The following is a 22,279-nucleotide window of genomic DNA, read 5'->3' on the forward strand; positions in this document are numbered from 1 at the left end:
ACAAAGTTCATTTGATTTGACTCTCGTGTGTGCGCCTCTGCTTCTATACTTTAATACCTGTAGTTTTAATACCTGTATATAATCAAGAACCTTCATTTTGTTTTGAAAGTCAAGGCCAGAAGTCATTGACTTTAACATCCATTAAAATATCTGAAAAACTGTCTTCCTTACTTTGAGACTTACTCCGCAGAGAAGCAATATTACGCATTCGTAACAATAGTGACGACGAACCGCCTTGGAGAAATCCTACAGGGAAACAGCAAGTTTCAGCGATATTACCAAACTGAGAAGATAATTACGGACTAAATTTCTACCATCGAGGACGATAAAACATTAGAAAATGTTGAGTATAAGCGCCAGAAGTATTAGCCGAGATCACAAGATCTTGCATCATGCCATGATTTTTAAAAACATTATTACGAGATCCGACTACAATCAAAATGGCTGAGTTTTTTTTTTTTAAACACGACTGACTTTATTAAAATTAACTACATATTTATGCGAAGGATGTTAATGTTTGTAAATATAATTCACTTCTAATTTGTGAAAAGTATATCATTTTTATTTTGAAATATATATTCTTTTAACAAATTCATCAATTAATTATATAAAAAAGAAATGAATCTATAGTTAAATTCTTGTTGTTAATAACGTAGGCATAAAACGATAAATTAATATTATACAAGAAAATGCCTTAATTGTATAAAGATATATGTTCAAACTATCCATTATGAAGAAGCAATTATATATTATTAAAAATATTCCTGAAAAGACTTTTGTATCTGAATTTAAATCAGTTCAGCATGTAATTTTCTATTCTGAACAAATTGCTATGCCAAAGAAGAACATTTGTGAGTTGAATTCAATATAAGATCTTTAAATAAACAATCCGTATAATCTAGGCGTAAGTGTCAATTTTCTTTGCAATATTTCATTCGAAAGAGTGGTTAAAGATGTTTTGTGAAAGGATTATTTTGTTCAAATACTAATTGCATCTAGTGAAAAATAACGCCCGTAATTTGCTGTAGCATAAAAGAATGGGTTCTCTAAATATAGTTCAGAAAGAATTAAAGGTTACTGCTTCCGGATGCTGCGGAAAGAACTGTTTTCCAAGAAGCTATATGGGCGGAAAATGAATCACTCTAGCTCTTAAGTTCAGCGAAGCTTTTGATTTGACGCTTCCTTTACTTTAAAGGTTATTAAACGGGAAACTCCTACACTGCACCAGTGTTTAGAAAGAAGCAATTTTGATTTAATTAAGCGTATTTTTTATTGCTTAAAAGGTGAAAGGAAAATTTTCCTTTGAATTCATTTATTTTCCAGGATCGATGCTTATTCAAGAATTATAAGAACGCACTAATTTATTATTGGAGATTGTATTAAATTCAAATTAATACTAAATAATGCATTGAAAAGTGAAGATAATAATAGAATTTTCAAATAATTTTAAAATATGCGGCGTTACATCAAAATTGTATGTTTACATACGCTGCTTTTTGATTGTGTAAAATAAGTCGCTGAATATTTTTGTACATCAAAGAGATTATTATTAATTAAGTTTATGGAACAAATATATTTTTATAGAATAGAATTTATATATGCATGCACGCACTGTGTTAAAATGAAATAATTAATGATAAAAAATAAAATTTGTTTCACACAAGGTTAAAAAATGTTTAATAATATTCCTCTAAAATTAGAGTAAAGGAAATTTATGTTTGATTTAGAAATGAGTTAAAAATATTATTCTACAGTCAATGTATATTGATAGACAATTACTATAGACGAATTATAAATTTCCGTGTAGCCTAAGAGTAAATGGGGCTGGAGGATCAGCAAGATATTATATTGTTGCCAAAATATTCGGACATTAGAATAAAGATAATTTATTGTCCTAGTTTTCACAGAAGAATTGAAATATCTGAAAGGAAAAAAGTGTTTTTTTGGTATTGTGTACGGAGAAATAAAATAAATGAGCGACATCAGTCACTTCTGAGAAAAGTATCTGTACCGGATATGTTCTCCAAGGCGTTCGTTATTATATTCCATATAATATTCCATCTGTTCTATCTTGCTTTGAATAACATTACGTATCGTCAACAGCAAGAGGAGAGAGGCAGTTTTAACCTTCTCCTTTGGCTGTACTGATGATGACGTTCTTGTTTTTCGGAGGATATATTCGACCAGCAAGTCTTATCCTCAAAGTATGCGAAACATTTTCCCTTACAAATTATTGAATATATTCACTGTGAAGAAAAGCCTAAACAGAGAGTATAGGATGACATGATACATTATTGCCATGAAAACAAATTTATTATCTACAGCATCACGGGAAAGATGAACATGAAGCAGCAGAATTTCATTAAGGTATTTTTGCCTTACCATAACCTCGATTGCAATCACATGTAGGGGTGTGCGACTATTGGTCATGATTTCGACCATACCATGAAATTACGCGTTAGATATCGGTCATTTCCCAGAGGATATTTTTTGGACCCTTCGTTCTCTTGGTGTCTATAATCCAATGTCAGCTGAAGCTATTCTGATCTGAGAACAGCACGCATGTCTAGTTCTATTTAGTCCACATACGATACTTATAATACCATTGCAAAAGAGTGGTGATGGTAAGTCTGGACAATACGAGACACACAATAGGTCTAAGGTTTGCCCTGTTTCTTTTAAAAGACTGATTGCTGATTTTCGGGAGATCCGCTGCTTTGTAGTATTAGGAAACTCATTTGTTCTCTGCTAAGCTGCGACGCTCCGCTTCCTTTTCGCTGACAGTAAGATATTATTGTTTTTTTGCAAGCTTTGTTCTTTTAACATTCTCCGTGACGCTAGTTACACATTTCAGTCCATGCTAGAAATAATGTTGTAGTTGATGTCGAATTTCCTGGCAATCACTGCTAATTTTTCCTTTGATCTTTTAAATAATACCGCCATGCAAAAATCATAACTATTATCGAACAGGTACAACAATGATTTAAAGTTCGGCAATTAAAAATTTCTCGCAAAACTTTCAGTTGGAATGAATAAATGTTCATGCTTTTTATCTTATTTAAATCTTTTATCAGCACTATCACGTGATGAACATACTTAGAGTAATATTCTTCAAATATTTTCTGTTGCATTTACTGCAATGCAAATGTTTGAATTTTTGCATATCATTTACTATCATTTTTATTTATTGTTCTGCTTGATATTCTTGTATTAAATATTTAAAAAGAAATTAATTTATATCCAGCTTAACTTTGTCCAGAATGACATAGCTCCGTATTGAAAACTAAATAGATTTCCCTTGTATGCATTAGGGGTGTCAGAAATCTACCCAGTTTTTATTAATTTTTTATTTTAAAAATTAAAAAAGAAAAAAGAATTACAATTTTATGTCTAATTCATATGTTTGTTCTTACACAGAAATACTTCAGTTAACGAAAAATCGTAAATTTGCTATCAGAAATTCTGGCAATAACATTTCATTGAGAATTATTAAAAAAATGGGTTTTTTTTGCTAATTATATTTAATTTGTATGCTGCTTAAACTTCAAAAAATACAATATTCATTTTGAAATTATACTTTATTTATGCACCATACACAATAAATCGAAATTCACAAACAACACAGCAAATAACTCAGTACATCAAATTTAAAACACGAATTACTCTGATATATAGTCTGATTTAGAACAAATATGAGTGTAGAATTTTATGTCCAACAAAATAAAGAACAATGTTAACATTCTAATACACAACAAACTCTGGTTTTATCTTTACCGGATGCGATCTTATCAGAAAAGAATACCTTCTTTTCCCTTTCAACGATTTTTTATTCAACAAATTTCACTCTCTTATCTAAGTAGCCATTTTTCTTACAAAATAAATTTATTTGAACAATTCTTGATAATTCGACCATTGGAAGACATATTTGGAGCATTAAAAAATCTCCAAAATTTGTCTGGGATACCAAAAGCCTGTAAGCAATAAATATTAAATATTACGCTTTATAAATTTGGCTACTTAGCTGAAGTCGATATGGAATACCCCTTATATAAGCTCTATAAGCGTAACATTAGTGTTTTAAATTAATTTTTATATATTGATTCAGGCCGATTTTCATGGAATTCTTACCAATAAATCAGAATTTTGAATTTCTAATACATCCTAGCTATTATGAAGATTAGAATTTGAATAATTTTGCTATTGATAAAAACCGAATTGGTATACTATTGGGAATAAGTACTTCGTTAGATGAAAAAATCTCAAATGCTTGAGCTTAAGAGATATGTAAAATAGCTATAATATGTTTAACAGCTGATTTCGCGAACTATGCCAAAAACAGTCCATCTGTTTCCCTGAATTATTTTCTTACAAAATTCTTGTTAAATTAGAAATGTTAAACTGAGCCCGTGTTTCGTTATTTTATTAGAAGATACGGATCCTCAAATACAAGCTTATTTTTATTATTTATTTGAGTAATTTGAATTCATTTGAGTAATTTTTCGATTAATAAAAACCGAACTGGTATACTATTGGGAATAAGTACTTCGTTAGATGAAAAAATTTCCCACATTTCAATGCTTGAGCTTAAGAGATATGTAAAATAGCTATAATATGTTTAACAGATGATTTCGCGAAACATGCCAAAACAGACCATCTGTTCCCCCGGATTATTTTCTTACAAAATCCTTGTTAAATTCCAAATGTTGGACTGAGCACGAGTTTCATTATTTCATTAGAAGAAGATATGGGTCCTCAAAAACAAGTTTATTTTTAAAGAAATATGGCTACGTTTGCTTGACACCTGTGATATGATAAAAAATATTCTATCTACCATGCTTTTTATGGAGGGGGGTATGATGACACAATCTATTTATATGAGATGAAAAGGCTTTGGAAATTCGGTAACATTGAACATTAGTTTGAAACATCCTCTTTCATGATATCTTTAGCGATTCGTATTGGAGATCCGAAACAAATATACAAACATGAGAACACCTCTTCACGCTGAATTACAAATTTGTAGTTTCTAATTAATGATAATATCTATCGCACCATTTATGGAATAATAGTTCCAAATGGTGCGAAAGATTACAATACATATATTTAGCCGTTCCTGTCGAATGGAGTTAGATGAATCAATAGTTAGTGTATTGTTAGGACAGTGTCCTAGATTGGTTACATCCGCTTAGTTGCTTGAGCTTTTTTTAAACCTTTTCTTCATAGAATGAATTTCACATTTATAAAACCTTCTTCTTCAAGGAACAGTCTACCATTATCAAACTTTGAGGCTTCCCTTTTAGAGGAGAGGATGCTCAAGGCACAAAGCAACTGTTTGGAAAAGAATTCTGATGACGAAAACGTGAATCATCACAGATGATGTCTCCATTGTAAGATCAGCAACATGGTTAAAAGCAGGATGTTGACACTGCTCCGATCCGCTTCCTGTTGAGCATGGCCAGCAGATTCTGTCAAGACAGAAAATGGATTAATTTTTGAAACTGAAACCATACAGGGTTTGTTTTTGTAAATATATTATTCAACGATTCTTTGAAAATGTGCATCTGCTATTTAAACTTTTACTAACATTTGAAAATTTAATTTTTGTTATTGATTTTGTAAGCATGCCCTAAATAGTTACAATTAAAATATCCCTTTCTCAGAGAGCTGCAAACGAAAAACTAATAAAAGGGTTTAATTTCTGAGTTAAAAATTTCCGAGCGGGGGGTAATAATAAAGCAATAAAACTAAAAACGAGCGATGAATAGCAGGGAAAGATAGGCAAACTATCCTTAATCTATACTTATAATAAAGCTCAATGTGTGTGTGTGTGTGTGTGTGTGTTGGCGCTCTACAGGCCAGGTCATTTGACATACAGCTACCAAATTTGGTACATGTATACCTTAGAGGTCGGGAATGTGCACCTGGGGTCCCTTTTTTGAATTTTTAATTAGAATTTTAATTATTAAGTAAAAACTAACTTTCCCGCCAAAAGAATCTTCCATTTTCCCCACCGCCAACTTTCCCGCCAAAAAATCTTCCATTTTCCCCACCGCCAAATGAGTAAGACTTCAGCTTTTTTTTCTCCCAACAGTAATGAGGCTAGGGTTAACATTTTTCGGCGGATTATTTCAAACGATTCTGTTTATTTTCTTAATGTTTGATGCATTTAAAATGAAACATTGTTAATTAATCCATGTTTCAGATTCATTCTGAAGTACTTTTGAATTAAAATAACACAAAATAAAGGAAATTAAAAATGTATAATCTGCATAGCGTTACCCCAACTGGCGTAGAAAAATTCACGCATTTGCGTTACCTAACTGGCGAAGAAAATTCACGCATGCGCATTGTTCTGATTGTTGTCATGACAACCACTATCAACGGATGATTTAAATTATTTTTAGGTTAGTTGCATGCTTTTGTAAGTAAATCGTATTTATGTTAGTTATATATTTTTTGCATATGCTTATAGTTTTAAGTACATCGTTTTTTAAGTAGTTTTTTTTAACCTGTTTTCGACCGATTATTTTAAAAGATTCATTTTATTTTCTTAGTGTTGATGCATTTAAAATGAAACATTGTTAATGAATCGATGTGTTCATGATGAATCTGAGAAAATTTTGTTGACAAATTCTTGAGATATTACATAAATTAAGAAAGCTATTCTTTAGCGCCCATAAAGTTTAAACGCTCAGTGATTCTGTTATCAGTAATCATATTATTAAAAGAAAATGCTTTGTTTCAGTAAAAAATACTATTATATTAATTGCAGATTAATCATTTACACTTTAATTTAAAACATAAATTCTACGAGAGGTAAATGAAAATTAGAGAGATACATATTACGTTATGACTGAAGGCCTTTATAATATTATGAGTGAATTATATGACTATCAAAATTTGAAGTTTTAAAATATTTTGATGAAGAATCTATTAAAGTTGGAATTGCGTAAAATATTTAATGGTACGACCGGAGTTTAACCCCCTGCGTTGCGGAATTTTTAAAAATCGTCAACAACGGTCTTGAGAAATGTTCAAAAGCAAAGGAGCAGATATTCAATTATAGTGCATAATAAAGATTGCCAGCTTTGGCGCGTTATCACAACTGGGCGAAGAAGGGGGTTAAACTCCGGTTCAACCTATTTAATTATTAAAATTTAAATGAACATTAAGATTGGCGAACCGGCTGGTCGCCAAAGGCGGCTAGTATAAATAATAAAGAAATGATAGTGAATATGATTGAGGTGGATTATGAACTGTAGTTGTATTCAAGAGAAAACATTAGTCTTAAACAGACAAAAGTTATTATGTATATAAGCAAAGTATTCTAAGTTAAAAATTGATCATATTATGTATATAAGCAAAGTATTCTAAGTTAAAAATTGATCATATTATGTATATAAGCAAAATATTCTAAGTTAAAAATTGATCATTTTTACTTCTTTAATTTCTTAATTTCTATTGTTTTTTCTGGTATGAGGTGGGTCATTTGTTCTGCATTGTTATAAAACACATCCGAATAAACACATTCGAGAGTAAACATTCTTATCATTGCCGTTTTTTTTTTCTCGCTTGCTTTATAAATAAGGATACATGTTAATAATATCCGTATTGTATGTATAGAGCGTTAAGAGTATATTATATATGTATATATATATATATATATATATATAATTTTGCATCTAAGGATGATATATAATATTGTTTAACATTTTAATTATATTCTTTAGCAAAAGATTAATCCTACTGAAAAATTCTCGAAAATATTTAATTAAGTTTGATTCAATGGCTATAAATTCGGAGATTTTTTTTCTAATGTTTATAAACTACACTTCGTGTATTTAATCAAATTTCTAAAATTTTACGAATATTTTAACTTTCTAATTTTAGGAAAATTTGTTTATAAACTAGGTTTGAACTGAGAGTGTAAATCTTGAAAAGCCGGTTCTACCATTAAAGGGATGAAAATCCGTTCTCCATGCGCTAGTGGAATAAATAATAAAGAAATTCAATTAAGCTTTACAATTTAACTATAAATAGCTACCGATATGCAAATGAAACTTTTTAGAGCTTCAATGATGAAAAAGAAGCAAAATAAAATAGTTTCGGTAGCATATAATAAGGAATTTTTTTTTGTTTAAAATTAAATAATTGTGTCCTGATATATGCTCCTGAAAAATACATTTAATCCCCTAAGACTTATTTAAATCGAGTGACCAAAATTTGCAATAATATGAAACCATTTGCTTTCCCCGAAGTATTTCAATGGAATCATTATTAATTTATCTTGTCAAGAGAATTCAAAGATAAATTGTTAAAAGTTGCTTCAGTTATCCACCAGAAATCGCTAGCTTTCCAAAATAATTATAGTTAAAAAAAACATCTTAGGATAAATGATATCATGAAAATTTTTAAGATGGTGAAGTTCAATGTGAGCATCCTGACATTTTTTTTATTTCATTTTTTTAATGCCGCTACGTAGAAAAGCGGAATTGTATCTAACATTTTCATGCCATATTTTAAAGCATCGTACAAGGAAATATTTTTCAATAAAAATATATCTGATTTCATGCCTTAACTTACAAAAACATTTTAGAACGTAAAGGTAATGGATATTTTGTGTGATATTTATGTCTGTATTTTTCATATTACTAGTTCTATCGAATAGATATTCTGTGATACTTGCCCTGCACAGACATCGACTTTTCTGCAGAAACTGTCTGAAAGGAAGGAGCATCTGCAGAGACTTCGCATTTGTATATTCCAGCTGTCAGGTGACTGATGTCTCGAATGTAAACTGATCCATTGGCTGATCTACCCAACTGAAAGAAAAAGAAAATTCTTAGTTTAAAAAAGGAATGCATATTTAAAGAACTCTCATTCCTATTAAAATGGCATCGATGTGTTTTATCAGAGCAAACAAATAATTTTAACTATGATGGAAGAATTAAAATAATAAAAAATTAATGCAATGTCCAGAAAAAAAGAGCAGAATAATGCTGCTAAGCTTTCAACGAGATAGAGCTTAACTTAAAAGTTATAAATATTTAATTTAGGATTAAAAGTTTCCCAAAGGGACGGCAGTAAACTTTATGCTTTAATATTTTACAGATAAATTAAATCGCATTGCAGTAATTAATTTTTTGTTTCATTAGGGACCGTCGATACTTGTAATTACGATCCAGTTTGCTTTTAAAAAATGACATATTCAGATTTTACGTCAAATATTTTTTTTGCAACCATCTCTTTTAATCTTTCAAAACTTAAATTAAATTTATAATCTCTGATGTAAAAAATAGAAGAATGATATATTTAGAATAGAGAATAAAAGGATATCAGCTATTCCAGAAATTTTATTAAAAAAAAAGAAACAGCAAATGAACAACTGTTTTCATTATCGAAATATTCTACTGAGCTTTGATACTATTCAGTTTTTATTACGGATTCATTACAATTTTTTTTTTTGAAAAAAAGTGCAAAGTATTTTTTTGCAATGCTTAGATTATATATTTAATTTTATGTAATTTGGTTTACGTTGTAGATAATTTTTTTCAACATTCATTCTAATTATTAATTCTTACAAATGTTATTTAAGTTTTATGGTTTGTTTTTACCATTAAATGTTTCAATTGCAAAGTGGAGGCAAATTTTTTCCTGAATTAACAAGGCACAGAAAAAGCCCAGATAAATATCACTTGTTTAACTCGCATTATTATTTTTTTATTTCTCACTGCATTTATTGATTGAACTTCCATTTACTCTTTTTTTAGTAAGACATTTTTATTTATCCTTTATATCAACTGCAATTATATTATTTAAAAAACAGTCTGCATACGTTCATACTTAAGAATGAAAAAATATCTTATCAGACATTTCTAACTGTATTTACATATTGTATTTTTTTATCTATACTTTGAATATCTTTGAATAGAGAAACACTCCATGACTTTTGGCATTTCTGTATATGCATCTGATTTTGCTATTTTGATTTCAAGGCGAAAAAGCTATAAAATTCGTTTATTTTTCGTATTAATATGATTTAAGCGAATATTTGGTTACAATAGCCGAATCATAATAGAATCAAACCAATTAAATGAATATATAATACTACATTCGAAAAGTAAATGAAGTAGGGCACACTGAGCTATTTTATTAAAAAATTCTATAAATAGTTTATGAATATTTTAGAGCTGAATTTAGGATTAACAGTTGGTTGTACATTAGAAAAATTATTTAAACTATATTCATAATTTAAAAAAAACGAGGAAGTTATTTTTTTACGATTACTAGCAGCCTCAAAGAAATAATCGAAGAAATAATTTAGAAAGAAAATAATCTACAGAAACTCAAGAAAGAAAATAATTTACAGATTACTATAAAGAAATTAATTTACACTAACCTTGATGAAGGAAACACACACACACACACACACACACACACACACACACACACACACACACACACACACACACACACACACACACACACACACACACACACACACACACACACACACACACACACACACTTTTGTTTCTACCACCTTAAAAAATTAACAGGATTTATTGTTATTAGAATTTGTAGATTAATTTTAATTCCTTGAAAGTTCGCAAACACAATTATTTAGGCATTATGAATTAAATATATTTTTTTCTGCTTAAGGCCTGCCAATCTATTTCTGAATTTATCGGTTATAATTTCTTCATATAAAAAAGGAAAACTAAAAAAAAATCTAAATTGCTTTCAGTTGCGATATTAATTTTTAATGCCATAAAACCATACACATAGGAACATTTTTTTTTTTTTTGAAAAAAATTGTACATCATTCTCTTCATTTATAGATTTTTTGTAAAATATTAAAATTAATAATGAAATAAAAGGCAATTTATTATAAGAAAATATGTCTCCATTTGAGAGAATAGATTAAAACACCAATGAATATAAATGCATCCTCGATAACATTTTTTCATAAATTTAATTGCATATTATTTGTTATTGAAGTCCACCATTTTTTAGCTTGTGAATTAAGTCGAGAGGAATGAAGCTTTCAAATGAATGATTTTTTTTTGAAAAGTACATTGTAACTTTGGAGTAAAAAATAAAAACTTTTCTCCTTTCTTGAATTCGATTCTTTTCAAAAGAAGTATGTTTTTGTTGCTAAACCAAAAATTCTAATACAGATTTGAGGAATAGAAGTTTTTTTTTTCTCACACCATTTCAAAGAGGTCTTTAAATTTCCCTATTTTAAAACTTCTTATTTTTTATGCCTTTTTAAAACTATTCTGTTAAATATTTCGAATCTAATTTGTATTCTAACTGTGAATTTATAGACTTTGATAATAAATACTATTTTTTTATAAGTTTATGGAAACCAATCTTCTTGTTTTGTTTCTAATGAAAGAATAAGAACTCTCATCTTGATTTTCGTGAGAGAAATTAAAACATATTATTTCAATCAAATCTTGTCCCAGAAAATATTTAATTCCTTTTTAATGTCAAAAAGCAGGCTTTCTTATAGTTATACGAATCACCATCAGACGATATAAGATAGTTATTCTTTTATATCTAACTATAGGTAGACTGTAATGCTTTTAAATAGACATGAAATAAAGCAGCTGTGTATACTTAGAAGCGACATTTGTTTTATTCTGAGTTAAGACGTCTTAAACTGACGACACCTCAAATAAAATCGTACACAGTAATATTGAGATAGCAGAAAGTTTCAAAGTACCAACTTTCGGATTTCTTCACTATTTGTAACTAAAATTTGTGGAATATTTTTCTTCTATCTCTATATTTAAAGTTAACTTCAAGAATAAATATTTTAAATAACAATCATTCATCATTAATTAACCATTCAGTTGCGATGTTCTTATTTATTTTCTTTCTTAAAATTTTTAGGTAGTGGAATCTTATACTCCTGAAAGATGTCGCAAAGAAATTAGAAATAAAATTACCCCCCCCCCCTTCCTCTAAGAATTTTATGGAACTAAGAGAAAAAAGTCTTCAGAAACAATTTTTCTCTTCAGTTTAAGAACGAAGTTCAATAAAACTGAACTACATATATGTTTTTTTTTTCATGCATAGCATAAAAAAAGCAGATATTAAGAAAAAAAAAAGTTCATTTCTCTAGAGTCTCTGTTCAATTAGAAGTGTACCTTAGAAGAGGGAGAAACTCTAGATGAACTCTATTTTCAATTTCAATTTTTCCCACTCCTTCCATCAATGCATCTTTAGGCTCCAATGAATGCCTAATGGTGGATTGTGATTAATTGTGGCGGATTTAAAGCGTTATTTTGGTTTCGTTTTCGATGACGCAACAACGATGAAATTTACTATGCAGCGGCAAACAAAAGACTGAAATCATAAATTTGTAAAAAGGTAAACCTGTGGTAAAACTGCAAATGTTAAAAAGTACTTTAAAATATTGATATGATTTAATAAAACGTACTAGATATTATAAATGTGAAAAAGGAGATTTCCTGCGTTTTATAAAGTAATGTTGTTAATGAAATTCAAGGCATTTCAAGAAATTTCAAAAGCTGCTTATTGAAAAGTGTGTAAGCAGACATTATATGGTGGAGAGTCAAAGTATTTATTTGCCTTGTGATGACATTGGTGGTTACTCTCCCAGAATGAAAATGATTAAATTTGGTTTGTCCAATACCGGAACAAATTGAAAGAATAACTATTTTTCTGTTCGTTAGCAAACATTAAGACAGTAATAGAGGGTTGTTTGTATGTTCTTTGTCTCAATGTTCTACTACACAGGCCATTTGAAAGAAAGCATTTTACGTACTTTTTTAAACCACTCACAGAGATAGTAATGATTCGAACAGTCGCCAACATTGCAATCTTGCTCGTGTTCTTATCACCTGTAATTCCGGTATGAGTTGATATGCAGCAAAGTATTAACAGGGAAATCAAGAGAAATGAGCTTGTTAAATTTCTAAAGCTTAAAAAATAAGTATTAAAAACTCTTAAAATGAAAGGACGACTATGAAGCTGAAACGATTTAGATATTTTAGGAATTACAAAATAATTAATAAGGAATAATTAATAAGCGAACTAAACTCTAAGAATGAAATTAAAAATAAATCTGTGTCTGGAAAAATGACAATAAAAATACTTGCAGCTAATTTTGACACATCTGTGTAAATTAGAATAAAGTCTTGATAATGCTGCCTTTTTTAAATCATAAATTGTTGCTAAACAATATCTTATGTGTGTATTTATCAAATATTTTCTTAGGATTCCAAGAGATTCAAATATTGTATCTCAGGACATTTCGAAGGAAAAGACTTTTCGGGTAAATTAAATTCCTTCCGTGGAATTGCATTCAAATAAAGTAGACTTAAATTTGAGCGAATTTTTTTGAAATCTTGTACAAAAACAGGCCCGAGTTATTGCCGAAGTTCCTATATTTGAATTAAGAATATACGATTTTAGAATCATAAAGTGGATAACGTATATTTTTACGAATTCTGAAATAACAATTCAAAGACAACATCTATCTTCTTATTTCAACAAGCAAGGGATGTCCTACCTTCTTCTGGATATAGAGGTATAATTATGCGATAAACTGAGTCCAGTGTTTGTAAAATACTTTTTCTTGCAGATCTATAAATTGTGCAACTATAATCCAGCTTAACTAGCACTTACCTACTTGTGCACTGCATAAACGGGATTATATTTGCACAATTTATATATATTTTTTCAACTATTCTTTATTTTAAGCATAGAATTTTAGAAGATAAGTTTTCTCATTTTCATTTTTCAATTTTGAATGAGCATATTCTTAATTAAGGGAAATTTCAAAAAAAAAAAAAAAAAAAAAATCTGTCCAAAGTGTACATCAAAGCATTTTGTACACTTATAACACTTATTTTACTGCAGCAAAACAAAAAATCTTATCTTCAGTTCAGTTTGAAAAGGTATAACTCGGTTATTTTACGAGCCTCAAGGTTTAAAAATATCCCCGCGCATTAAATTGAGTTGAATGACCCAGAGGAATTGTTAAATGACGGAGCTATTGTATTCAGAAGCTTACTACGTCTTCACTGTTTTTAAATTTTGCACAGTCTTTTTATTTAAAAAATTAACTCTATGGCAAAAAATTGAACCGAAAGAGAGTACCTGAACCGACCAATAATGACATTCCATTTTTAGGCCCTTCTTTACATACTCCACACTTCAATCGATTTAATCAAAATTAACAACAAAAAGTCAACTAAAACTTGGCGATTTTTCTGCGTGTTTTAGGTTCCTACTGTAGATGCTTACAAAGAAAAACCCCAAAGTGTAATCACTCATCTTCATCGAAAAATACTTTCGAACTCTTTCATAAATCATAGAATATCTACCTATACACACACACATATATATATATAGTTGTCTTTTAAGAAAAGTGTTTTTTTTTTGTTTTTGCTTCGAATATATAAAATATTCAGTTAACTCAAAATGACGCAATACCGGGCAAATGTAAGCTGGAAAAAAGTTCTATTCCATTAAAAATCGACTCTTTTTCTTTTAACTGCTTTAGATATTGGGTTTTTCAGGAACTTTATTTTTTTCTTTTGCATTCGTCGGTTTGAAAGAGAATACAGCATTTGAATTTTGTATGAGCAAACAACACAAACATAAATCAAGATATAAATATGCTGAAAGTCCATTTTAGAAAAAGTTAACACTTTTCAGAATTTTACCTAGATTCACAAGACGTTTTATTTTTAACGTAAAGTGAATTACCGAGAAAAGTTATGAAGATAAAACTATGTCATATGTTTGCATAGTTCTTAATTTTATTTTTTTAAATGAAATCTGCTGTATTCAGGCATATTTTGAATTATATGTTTTTATTGAATAAGCATAAGGGGCGATGTTTTATTATAATATTAAGGTACATTTTGAAAGTTTTAACCTTCTAATCTATAGTTTGAAGCGCAAGTTTATAAAAACTTTTGCTTGGAATTGTATAGTCTACTTCTACGGAAGTTATTTCAATAATTAAGAGCAAATTAAAAGAAAAGAAGATAATTTTCATATGCAAGACCAAATCAAAAATTTACTATGTTCATTGAATGGAGATAGAAATTCCATATTTGATGTTAAATATACTTTTTTTGGTTCAACAGTGAATTAATTTTTTTGAACTTTATATTTTATCCTAAAGCAATGAGTTTATTTACGTTTTCGAAGAATAATTTTTAAAGATCGTAACTATCATAATTAGACCAGTTCGGAAAATTCGTATTTATGTTAGCAAGACTCTTACATTATGTTAAATCGTGTTATTCTATTTTGTTTGGTCCCAATTCTTATAAAATTCTGCTCGGAAAGATTCGAAAATTAAAATAAAATTTCAAAGTAAAAAATGATTATAATTAGTTTTGAGCATTATTCATTATTTTCCGAATACTCATATTCACCGCATTTAGAATCAAAATAGAGAGTTTATTCACAATTCATTGATTAATTATCACTTTATTAGAATTTATTATTAATTTATTTTTGATTATGTTGATAAATGTTTTATTACATAAATAGCATTCACCGATAGAAAGAGAATCTAAAATGAAAAATCGAAATGAGAAATGACCGAAATATTTTTTTTATATTTATTGCGAAAAATCTATTCAGTATGCATTATCACTAACATTTTCTAATTTAATCTCTGATGAATGACTAACTAAAAAACAAAATATAGTGGAGATGTTTCCTGACCATTTAATAATGGGATAAAAGCGATTTTAAGACCCCCCACTAGTTACTGGCGACATGGAGCCTTATTCTCCAATCCTTTTAGAGCTGATCAGTCACAGGTATTGTCATAACATCCGATGTCGATAGCAATGCGAGTTCTAGTATTTAATGCCGTGCAAATCCTATTATTCATGCTAGAGATTCGCTCGTAATATGATAACTGATGTATGTAATGTTGAGGAATGGAAATGAAGTATATGAGGAGCATAGGGCTTAAAGTATATATTAAATGAATTGGCCAAGTGGAGATATTATCGAGTGAAATTATGGTTTGCCTCATTCAGATCTGTATATATGTGATGTAATAGAATTCTACTAAAGAGGATGATTTAGTTTAATCAAATGTGGAAAGATGTTTAAACTTATCATTCTTTTAATTACAGGTAATATATTAAAGTTGTGTAATAGGGTTAACAGCCTTACTCGTTCATTTGAGGTTTAATAAGTTTTTTTTTGTACATATACTGTTATATAATTAGCTGTTTGAACACAGATAAATGAGTTTAAAAATAACTATAAATATAGGGTTTGCATAATATATCCATAGTGCGGAGAAATGATTTAATTTGTAGGGGAGCTAGGAGCTAGTTACAACAGGGATAGGCGGTAACAGGGATAAGTGGATAAAAATGTGAAAGATAGAAAGCAGTCTATCATTTGCTTCTGTTAACTGCTGCGCTGTTATAGACTAAATTTTATGTTCGTTGGTTAAAAAATTTTATTTTTATTTTACTGTAATCCACTTGATATCCTTTATGTGGTACTATGTCAAGCAATATTAATTATCAAACGTATTAAGTACTTTAATCAATAAACGAATGATAAAGATAAAATAACTTGAAATATTTTTGCTTTTATTGTTACAAATTGCCCCATTTTCGAGACAAATTGTAACAATCAGCAATTTTCAAAAAAAAATATTTATAGTTCTGAAATCAGCAAGATTGTTGAATGATGTTTTTATACATAATATGAATAAATAATTAAGCTATAAATAAATATTTATAATCAAGGAGTCGTAAGCACTTTTAAAAACATAAACAAGTTCTGAAAAATTGTTACAACTAACCCCAAGCTTCCTTACTTAATTTTTTTGAGGTAACAAATTAACAATGCAAAGATGAAAACGTTGAATTTTGCATAATGTTTCTCAATAATGTTGGTTTTCTAGAATCATTATTCACTTGCTTTCAAACTTTTCCATTTCATATTTCTTAAGAAGATATTTTACTCATCTTTTGATAATCTAAATTTTAGAAATTTTCTACACTTTTATATTTTTAGTGAAAGTACACTATTTTAATATCTTAAGAATTAACTTATTAGTCAATGGTCCTATTTAATTAAATTTTGATTTTATACGAGTAATGCTTGTTGCATATTTACATAATACTGGTAATACTTGAAGTATAGTTGTAAAGAATTAAAGACAAAAATATAAATTAATCTAAGTAAAAAAAATACTTTTCAATACAAATGAAATCGTGATTTTAAAATAAATTTTTATTAAATTCATTTTTAAATTTAACGTATTATAAAACTTTAAAATAATTTGTATCAGATGGATATTTTAGATAAAATGTTCTATGCATACATGCAAATTTCTTAATTAAACCTTTAGGCATATGATCTTAAAGGACAAAATAGAGTGTTAAATTATGGAATTTTTAGCTAAGAGAATTAGATGATATGGTGGTAATGCTACCTTTTTAAGATCGAAAAATGTTTAATTCTCAATTTTTTTTTATAAACAAGTATTTAATAGTACAGATTTTTAAAAACTTAAACAATCAAAATTTTAAATAATCAATGTTGAGATAATTGTTGAAAAAGAGTCATTGACATTGATGAATCTTACTGTTAGTCTACCCGATTCTTCAAAACAATCATTTGTTCTATATTAAATTATGTTATTATGCCAAGTTATGAATTTTTAGGGAGAGTAGGGATGATTGTTGTTACTATATGACCATAGCGGTATATTTTAACTGTAGCTAAATTGATGGAACATCAAAATTATTTTTACATTCTATTACTTTTATTACTTTTTGGAACATAATATGATTGAAAATAAAATATATTTGAAACAAAATATACATGAAAAAAAAATTGCAATATCTTGAATTATTCTAATAGGCAAGATTTCACGATAAACTACATATCTTTAATAAATAATAAGTTAATACTCTTATTTAAAACCAAGTAATCCCCAGGGTTGGGGCAGCTCGAAATGAAGATGAGAAGCTTTCTGCATGGTAGTTGGTTCTCGCCACCCTGGAGAGTATATGAAAAAGTGGAGGTCTGGCTTCTCTCATCGATGACGGGACGTACTTCCTTAGGGAAGGGTTGTACCGTGGCTGGTGATGGCTCTTAGAAATCAACCACAGTTCCCACCAGTTTTGCTGTAGCGGCGGTCCGGTCATTCAGTTTTTTTATCCGTGCGCCATCGAAGCGGGTGGGAGAGCCAGTGATACGATTTACAACTAAGTTAATCGAGTGTATTATAAGAGGATAATATCCTTTTCTGTAATGGGGTACATTCTTCTGAGAGGAGTTCAGAATTCAAACATTCTATGTAAAATCATAGAGATTTTGATTATTTCAAATATTTTATTAGTAAATTTTCTGAAAGGAAGAGTTTTTGAAAGTTTGAGAACAAATACAAAAATAGTCCCAGTTAATTATTCGCGAAGAAAGGAAACATTTTATGAAAGCTTGTAAAAATATGTAATGTTATAAATAATACACATCATGTAATAATTACTCTAAGCATAGCATATCAATACGCAGAATATTTTGTTTTCGGAGTGAAAATTATCTGAAATCAAAGAGAAGAAATTTATATAAATACTCTGCAAATTCTGTTTAGGGATAAATCAACACAAAAGAAGAGTGTTTTTCATTAGTTTTCAAGAATTTCAAAACTTATTTAAATAAGAATATGACCGTTTCATATTTTTTCATTGTTTCCCAAATATTATTACATATTGTGTAATTTTGATACAGAACACATAACTTTAGATTTAGTGTTATACTTTAGAAGATCAGTGATTTTCAAAATATTGAGAATTGTTATCACTATTTCAGAAATTTTCTTAAAGAATGAGATGACAAATGAGTGTAACTAAAAGCATTCGAACCTAAAACAGATGTTTGCTATAAAACGATAGAAATAACGATTTATTCCTTATAATAAATGGAAATTTTACTATAGGGAAATAAATCGTCATAAATTAATTATTCTACTGTATTTATACGAACATTGTCATTAAATATATTTAAAAATTAAGCTCATTGTTTTCATATCAGCTATTTAAATAAATTAATCAAGTTAGTTAAACGTATAGATTCAAGCGTAGTTATCAGGCTTCAAATATTAGCAAACGGTAAGGAATTTAATAGAAAAATATACTTTTTAAATGCAAGTTTATGGATTTGATTCTTCAGATTCGTGTTAAAAGCAACCATTTACTTTATTTTTAAAGGCAATTCCTTCAGATGTACGTTTAACAAGATTTTTTTTTATTTTTAGAATTGGAAAACGATTTTTTTTGAAGTTTCATTTAATCTTAATGAAATATGCTGGGATACTCAGGATATTTTTTCCAGAAATTCTAATAATTTAAGGAAGTTGTTTTTTTTTTTTTTTTTTTTTTTTTTTTGCTATTTTAAAATTGCACTAAGTGCAATCGTTTTTAAATCTACGTAAATGATTTTATTTTCCCTTTTGATTACAGAAGCAAATTTATTTTACTCAAATTGATGAAAGAAGATAAACATCTTAAGTTGCAAGTAAAAGCAGTACTGCGATGCAAAATCAAATAAGCTCAAGAGTAATAAAATTTTACATATGCACAGTAAGAAAGTGCATAAGTCACTTTAAATGAAATATTGGAATATTTTAAAAGATTAATTTTTGTGGAATTTAATTTGCATTTACTAGTTTCAATTCATTTTATTAGATTTAAATACTTAGTATTCATTTAAATAATTTCATAAGAAAACGTATTTTATACTTTATGCATGTTTATCAAATGCAGTAAAATGAATTCCATTTTTTGTTTCTGTAATTTTAATAGTTTATATTTGAAGAAAACAATGGTTTATATGAACCTAAATTGTTATGATCATATTATTTTTCAATAGTATTTGTAAAAATCTATATAAAATAAGAATGAAGGCAAAATTTATTTAAATAAAACTTTTAAACGAAAATTAAATTATTAAAAATCTACAATGAAATAAAATCTTGCTCCAATAAAGTATAATGTACATAATGTTTTGAAAACTGTCCATAATTCTTCAGGTGGAAAATAAATGAATGTAACTTCAGAGCATAACTCGATTGTATAAGTTAAAAGACATTTTCTGTTACGTGACTGCGACGTTGAGTAAATTATCTATGTGTCTTTTTTGGAATCTTTTCTAATAAACAATTTAATAAGAAAACTGTTTTATAAATTAATTATGAAGGCATTAAACTTGTTTAAATAAAAGGCAAAAATAAAAATGATTTAAATTTGTATGACTGTTCTGTGTACGGTGAATTATTAAAAAAAGGTTTTGTATTGTATAGATTACCAGGTAATTGGCCGTTTCAGTTTTTTTTCTCACTATGTAAGGTGTTTATTCTAATTCTGATTTAATAGCTAATTTCTAAACCCTTATTCTTAGAGACAGATATCCAATTAAGAAAATGCCCTAAATATAATTAAGAATTACATTTTACATTGCTTCCGTTAACAAAAATTCTTCTGACTAAACTATGAAAGCTAAATTTTTAGAAAGTCCCTCGGTTCTAATGGTTATATTTAGCAAAATACCTTTGACACAATAATATTTTGAATAAAAAATCTTCCCCTCTTCTATTGTTAAAAGTGACCGATTTATGAAATATTTTTATGTTAAATGACTTTAACATATAGATAGTTGAAAATCTTTATTTAAAATGATATTAGACGCTTAAATCTGTTATCTCAACAATGCTCTTAAGGACAGTTGAAAATAAATATTTAATTAAAGTGAATTTCGAACTCCATTTTACATTCAATTAATGGCCATTTTAAGAGTTATATTACAAAGAATGAATAAATAAATCTGTTGTAACCCGATAAATTATATTATTCTGGCATGTAAATCTATTTCATTAACGATTTTGCAAAATGAAGAATTTGTAAGAAGAATATCTATTATGGATGCATTTCTTCATTTCAGCCAAAGGAAGTCAAATAGAAGAAATAGTATGGTAAAAGACTTTTATTGCAACTTTATTTAATTGTTTATTTTAAATAATATTTCATTTTTAATGCAATGATTTATTTCCTTTCATCACATTATTTGCTACCTAAACTATTTATTTTTCTATTAGTTCTTATCTTTAAGTTTAATATTTTTTTTCTGTAGAATATATAAGCCAATAAAATTGCAGCGATGAGATTTTTAATTTCGTTCAAAACTTTATTTTTTTAAAGTTGATAAATTTTCTCCGAAATAATTTTGTATATTATGTCTATTTACTTTAAATACTATCATCCGGTCAGTTTTAATGATAAATTTTTTTATGAGTCAGAGTTGCGAAGAATGAAGAATTATGAAGATTATGAAGGAATTTTTTAAAATCAAATATGACTAAATGAACCTAGAGACTACATGTAATTTTTCTATGTTAATTTTATGGAATAAAACAATATAAAATATAATCAAGTCATTTGAAACTTTTTTTTTCATGCCTATCATTAACTATTTAGAAATTAGTTATTGGGCCATGATTAGAGTTGACACTCTTTATAAATTGCAGTTTCTTTTTATTTCGATAAAATATGCTTTTCTTCAATTAAATATTAGATATTCAGACATCTATGGAATAAAATTTACTACTTACTTAATTGTAGAAAAGTGACTTTATTAAATCATGTTTCATCTAATGTCTGGAAAAACAACAACAACCCAAGAAGTTCAAAATGGAAAGAAAGTCCACAAATCATATCACATTGATTTTATCACCCACACAATTCAAGAATAGAACGAACAGTAAATTTGTATTGTTATTATTAGATGCAATGCAAAGGAAATAATTGAAGAAAATGGGAGCTTGGAAAACATTTCCTTCGCTTAAATTTCCGCTACGATGCGACATACTTCAAATACTTCAGATTAGTTTTCTCTTATGAATTGATTCGACTTTAAATAATTTCAAAGTAAGTCGCAGTGTTTATTTATGCGATGCGTCATATTTCTGTTTAGATATTTACTTTTGTAAGAGAGCGCATGCTGTATGAATAAATAAATAATCTTCCAGGGCAATACTTCGAATTACTCTATTGTATTCTTTCTTCTCTATATCCGACTGAAATTCTTGAAATTACGAGCAAAAACGAATTCATCCTGTAGGTTATATGTAAATTTACCATACCATTTCTTACAAACTTATTCAAATTCCTACTTGAAATGCCTGATAAAATTGTCTGTGGCTCAAATGAATAGTCCACTTTAAGATAGAATGATAAATTTCGAGAAT

General features: G+C 28.2%; 1 protein-coding gene across 1 annotated transcript in view; it reads right to left on the minus strand.

The window, feature by feature from the left end:
* Nucleotides 1-3,563: 3,563 nt before the first annotated feature.
* Nucleotides 3,564-22,279, minus strand: part of LOC129960463 (uncharacterized) — a 291,116-nt gene continuing 272,400 nt past the window's right edge. Inside the window, exons 3-4 of the mRNA XM_056073912.1 lie at nt 8,687-8,822; nt 3,564-5,465 (exon numbers count right to left, since the gene is read on the minus strand). Coding sequence (XP_055929887.1) covers nt 5,368-5,465; nt 8,687-8,822 — 234 coding nt within the window. The 3' untranslated portion in view covers nt 3,564-5,367. The remainder of the gene's footprint in view (nt 5,466-8,686; nt 8,823-22,279) is intronic.

Source organism: Argiope bruennichi, chromosome X2 (assembly GCF_947563725.1).
Source record: "Argiope bruennichi chromosome X2, qqArgBrue1.1, whole genome shotgun sequence".
Lineage (NCBI taxonomy): Eukaryota > Metazoa > Arthropoda > Arachnida > Araneae > Araneidae > Argiope > Argiope bruennichi.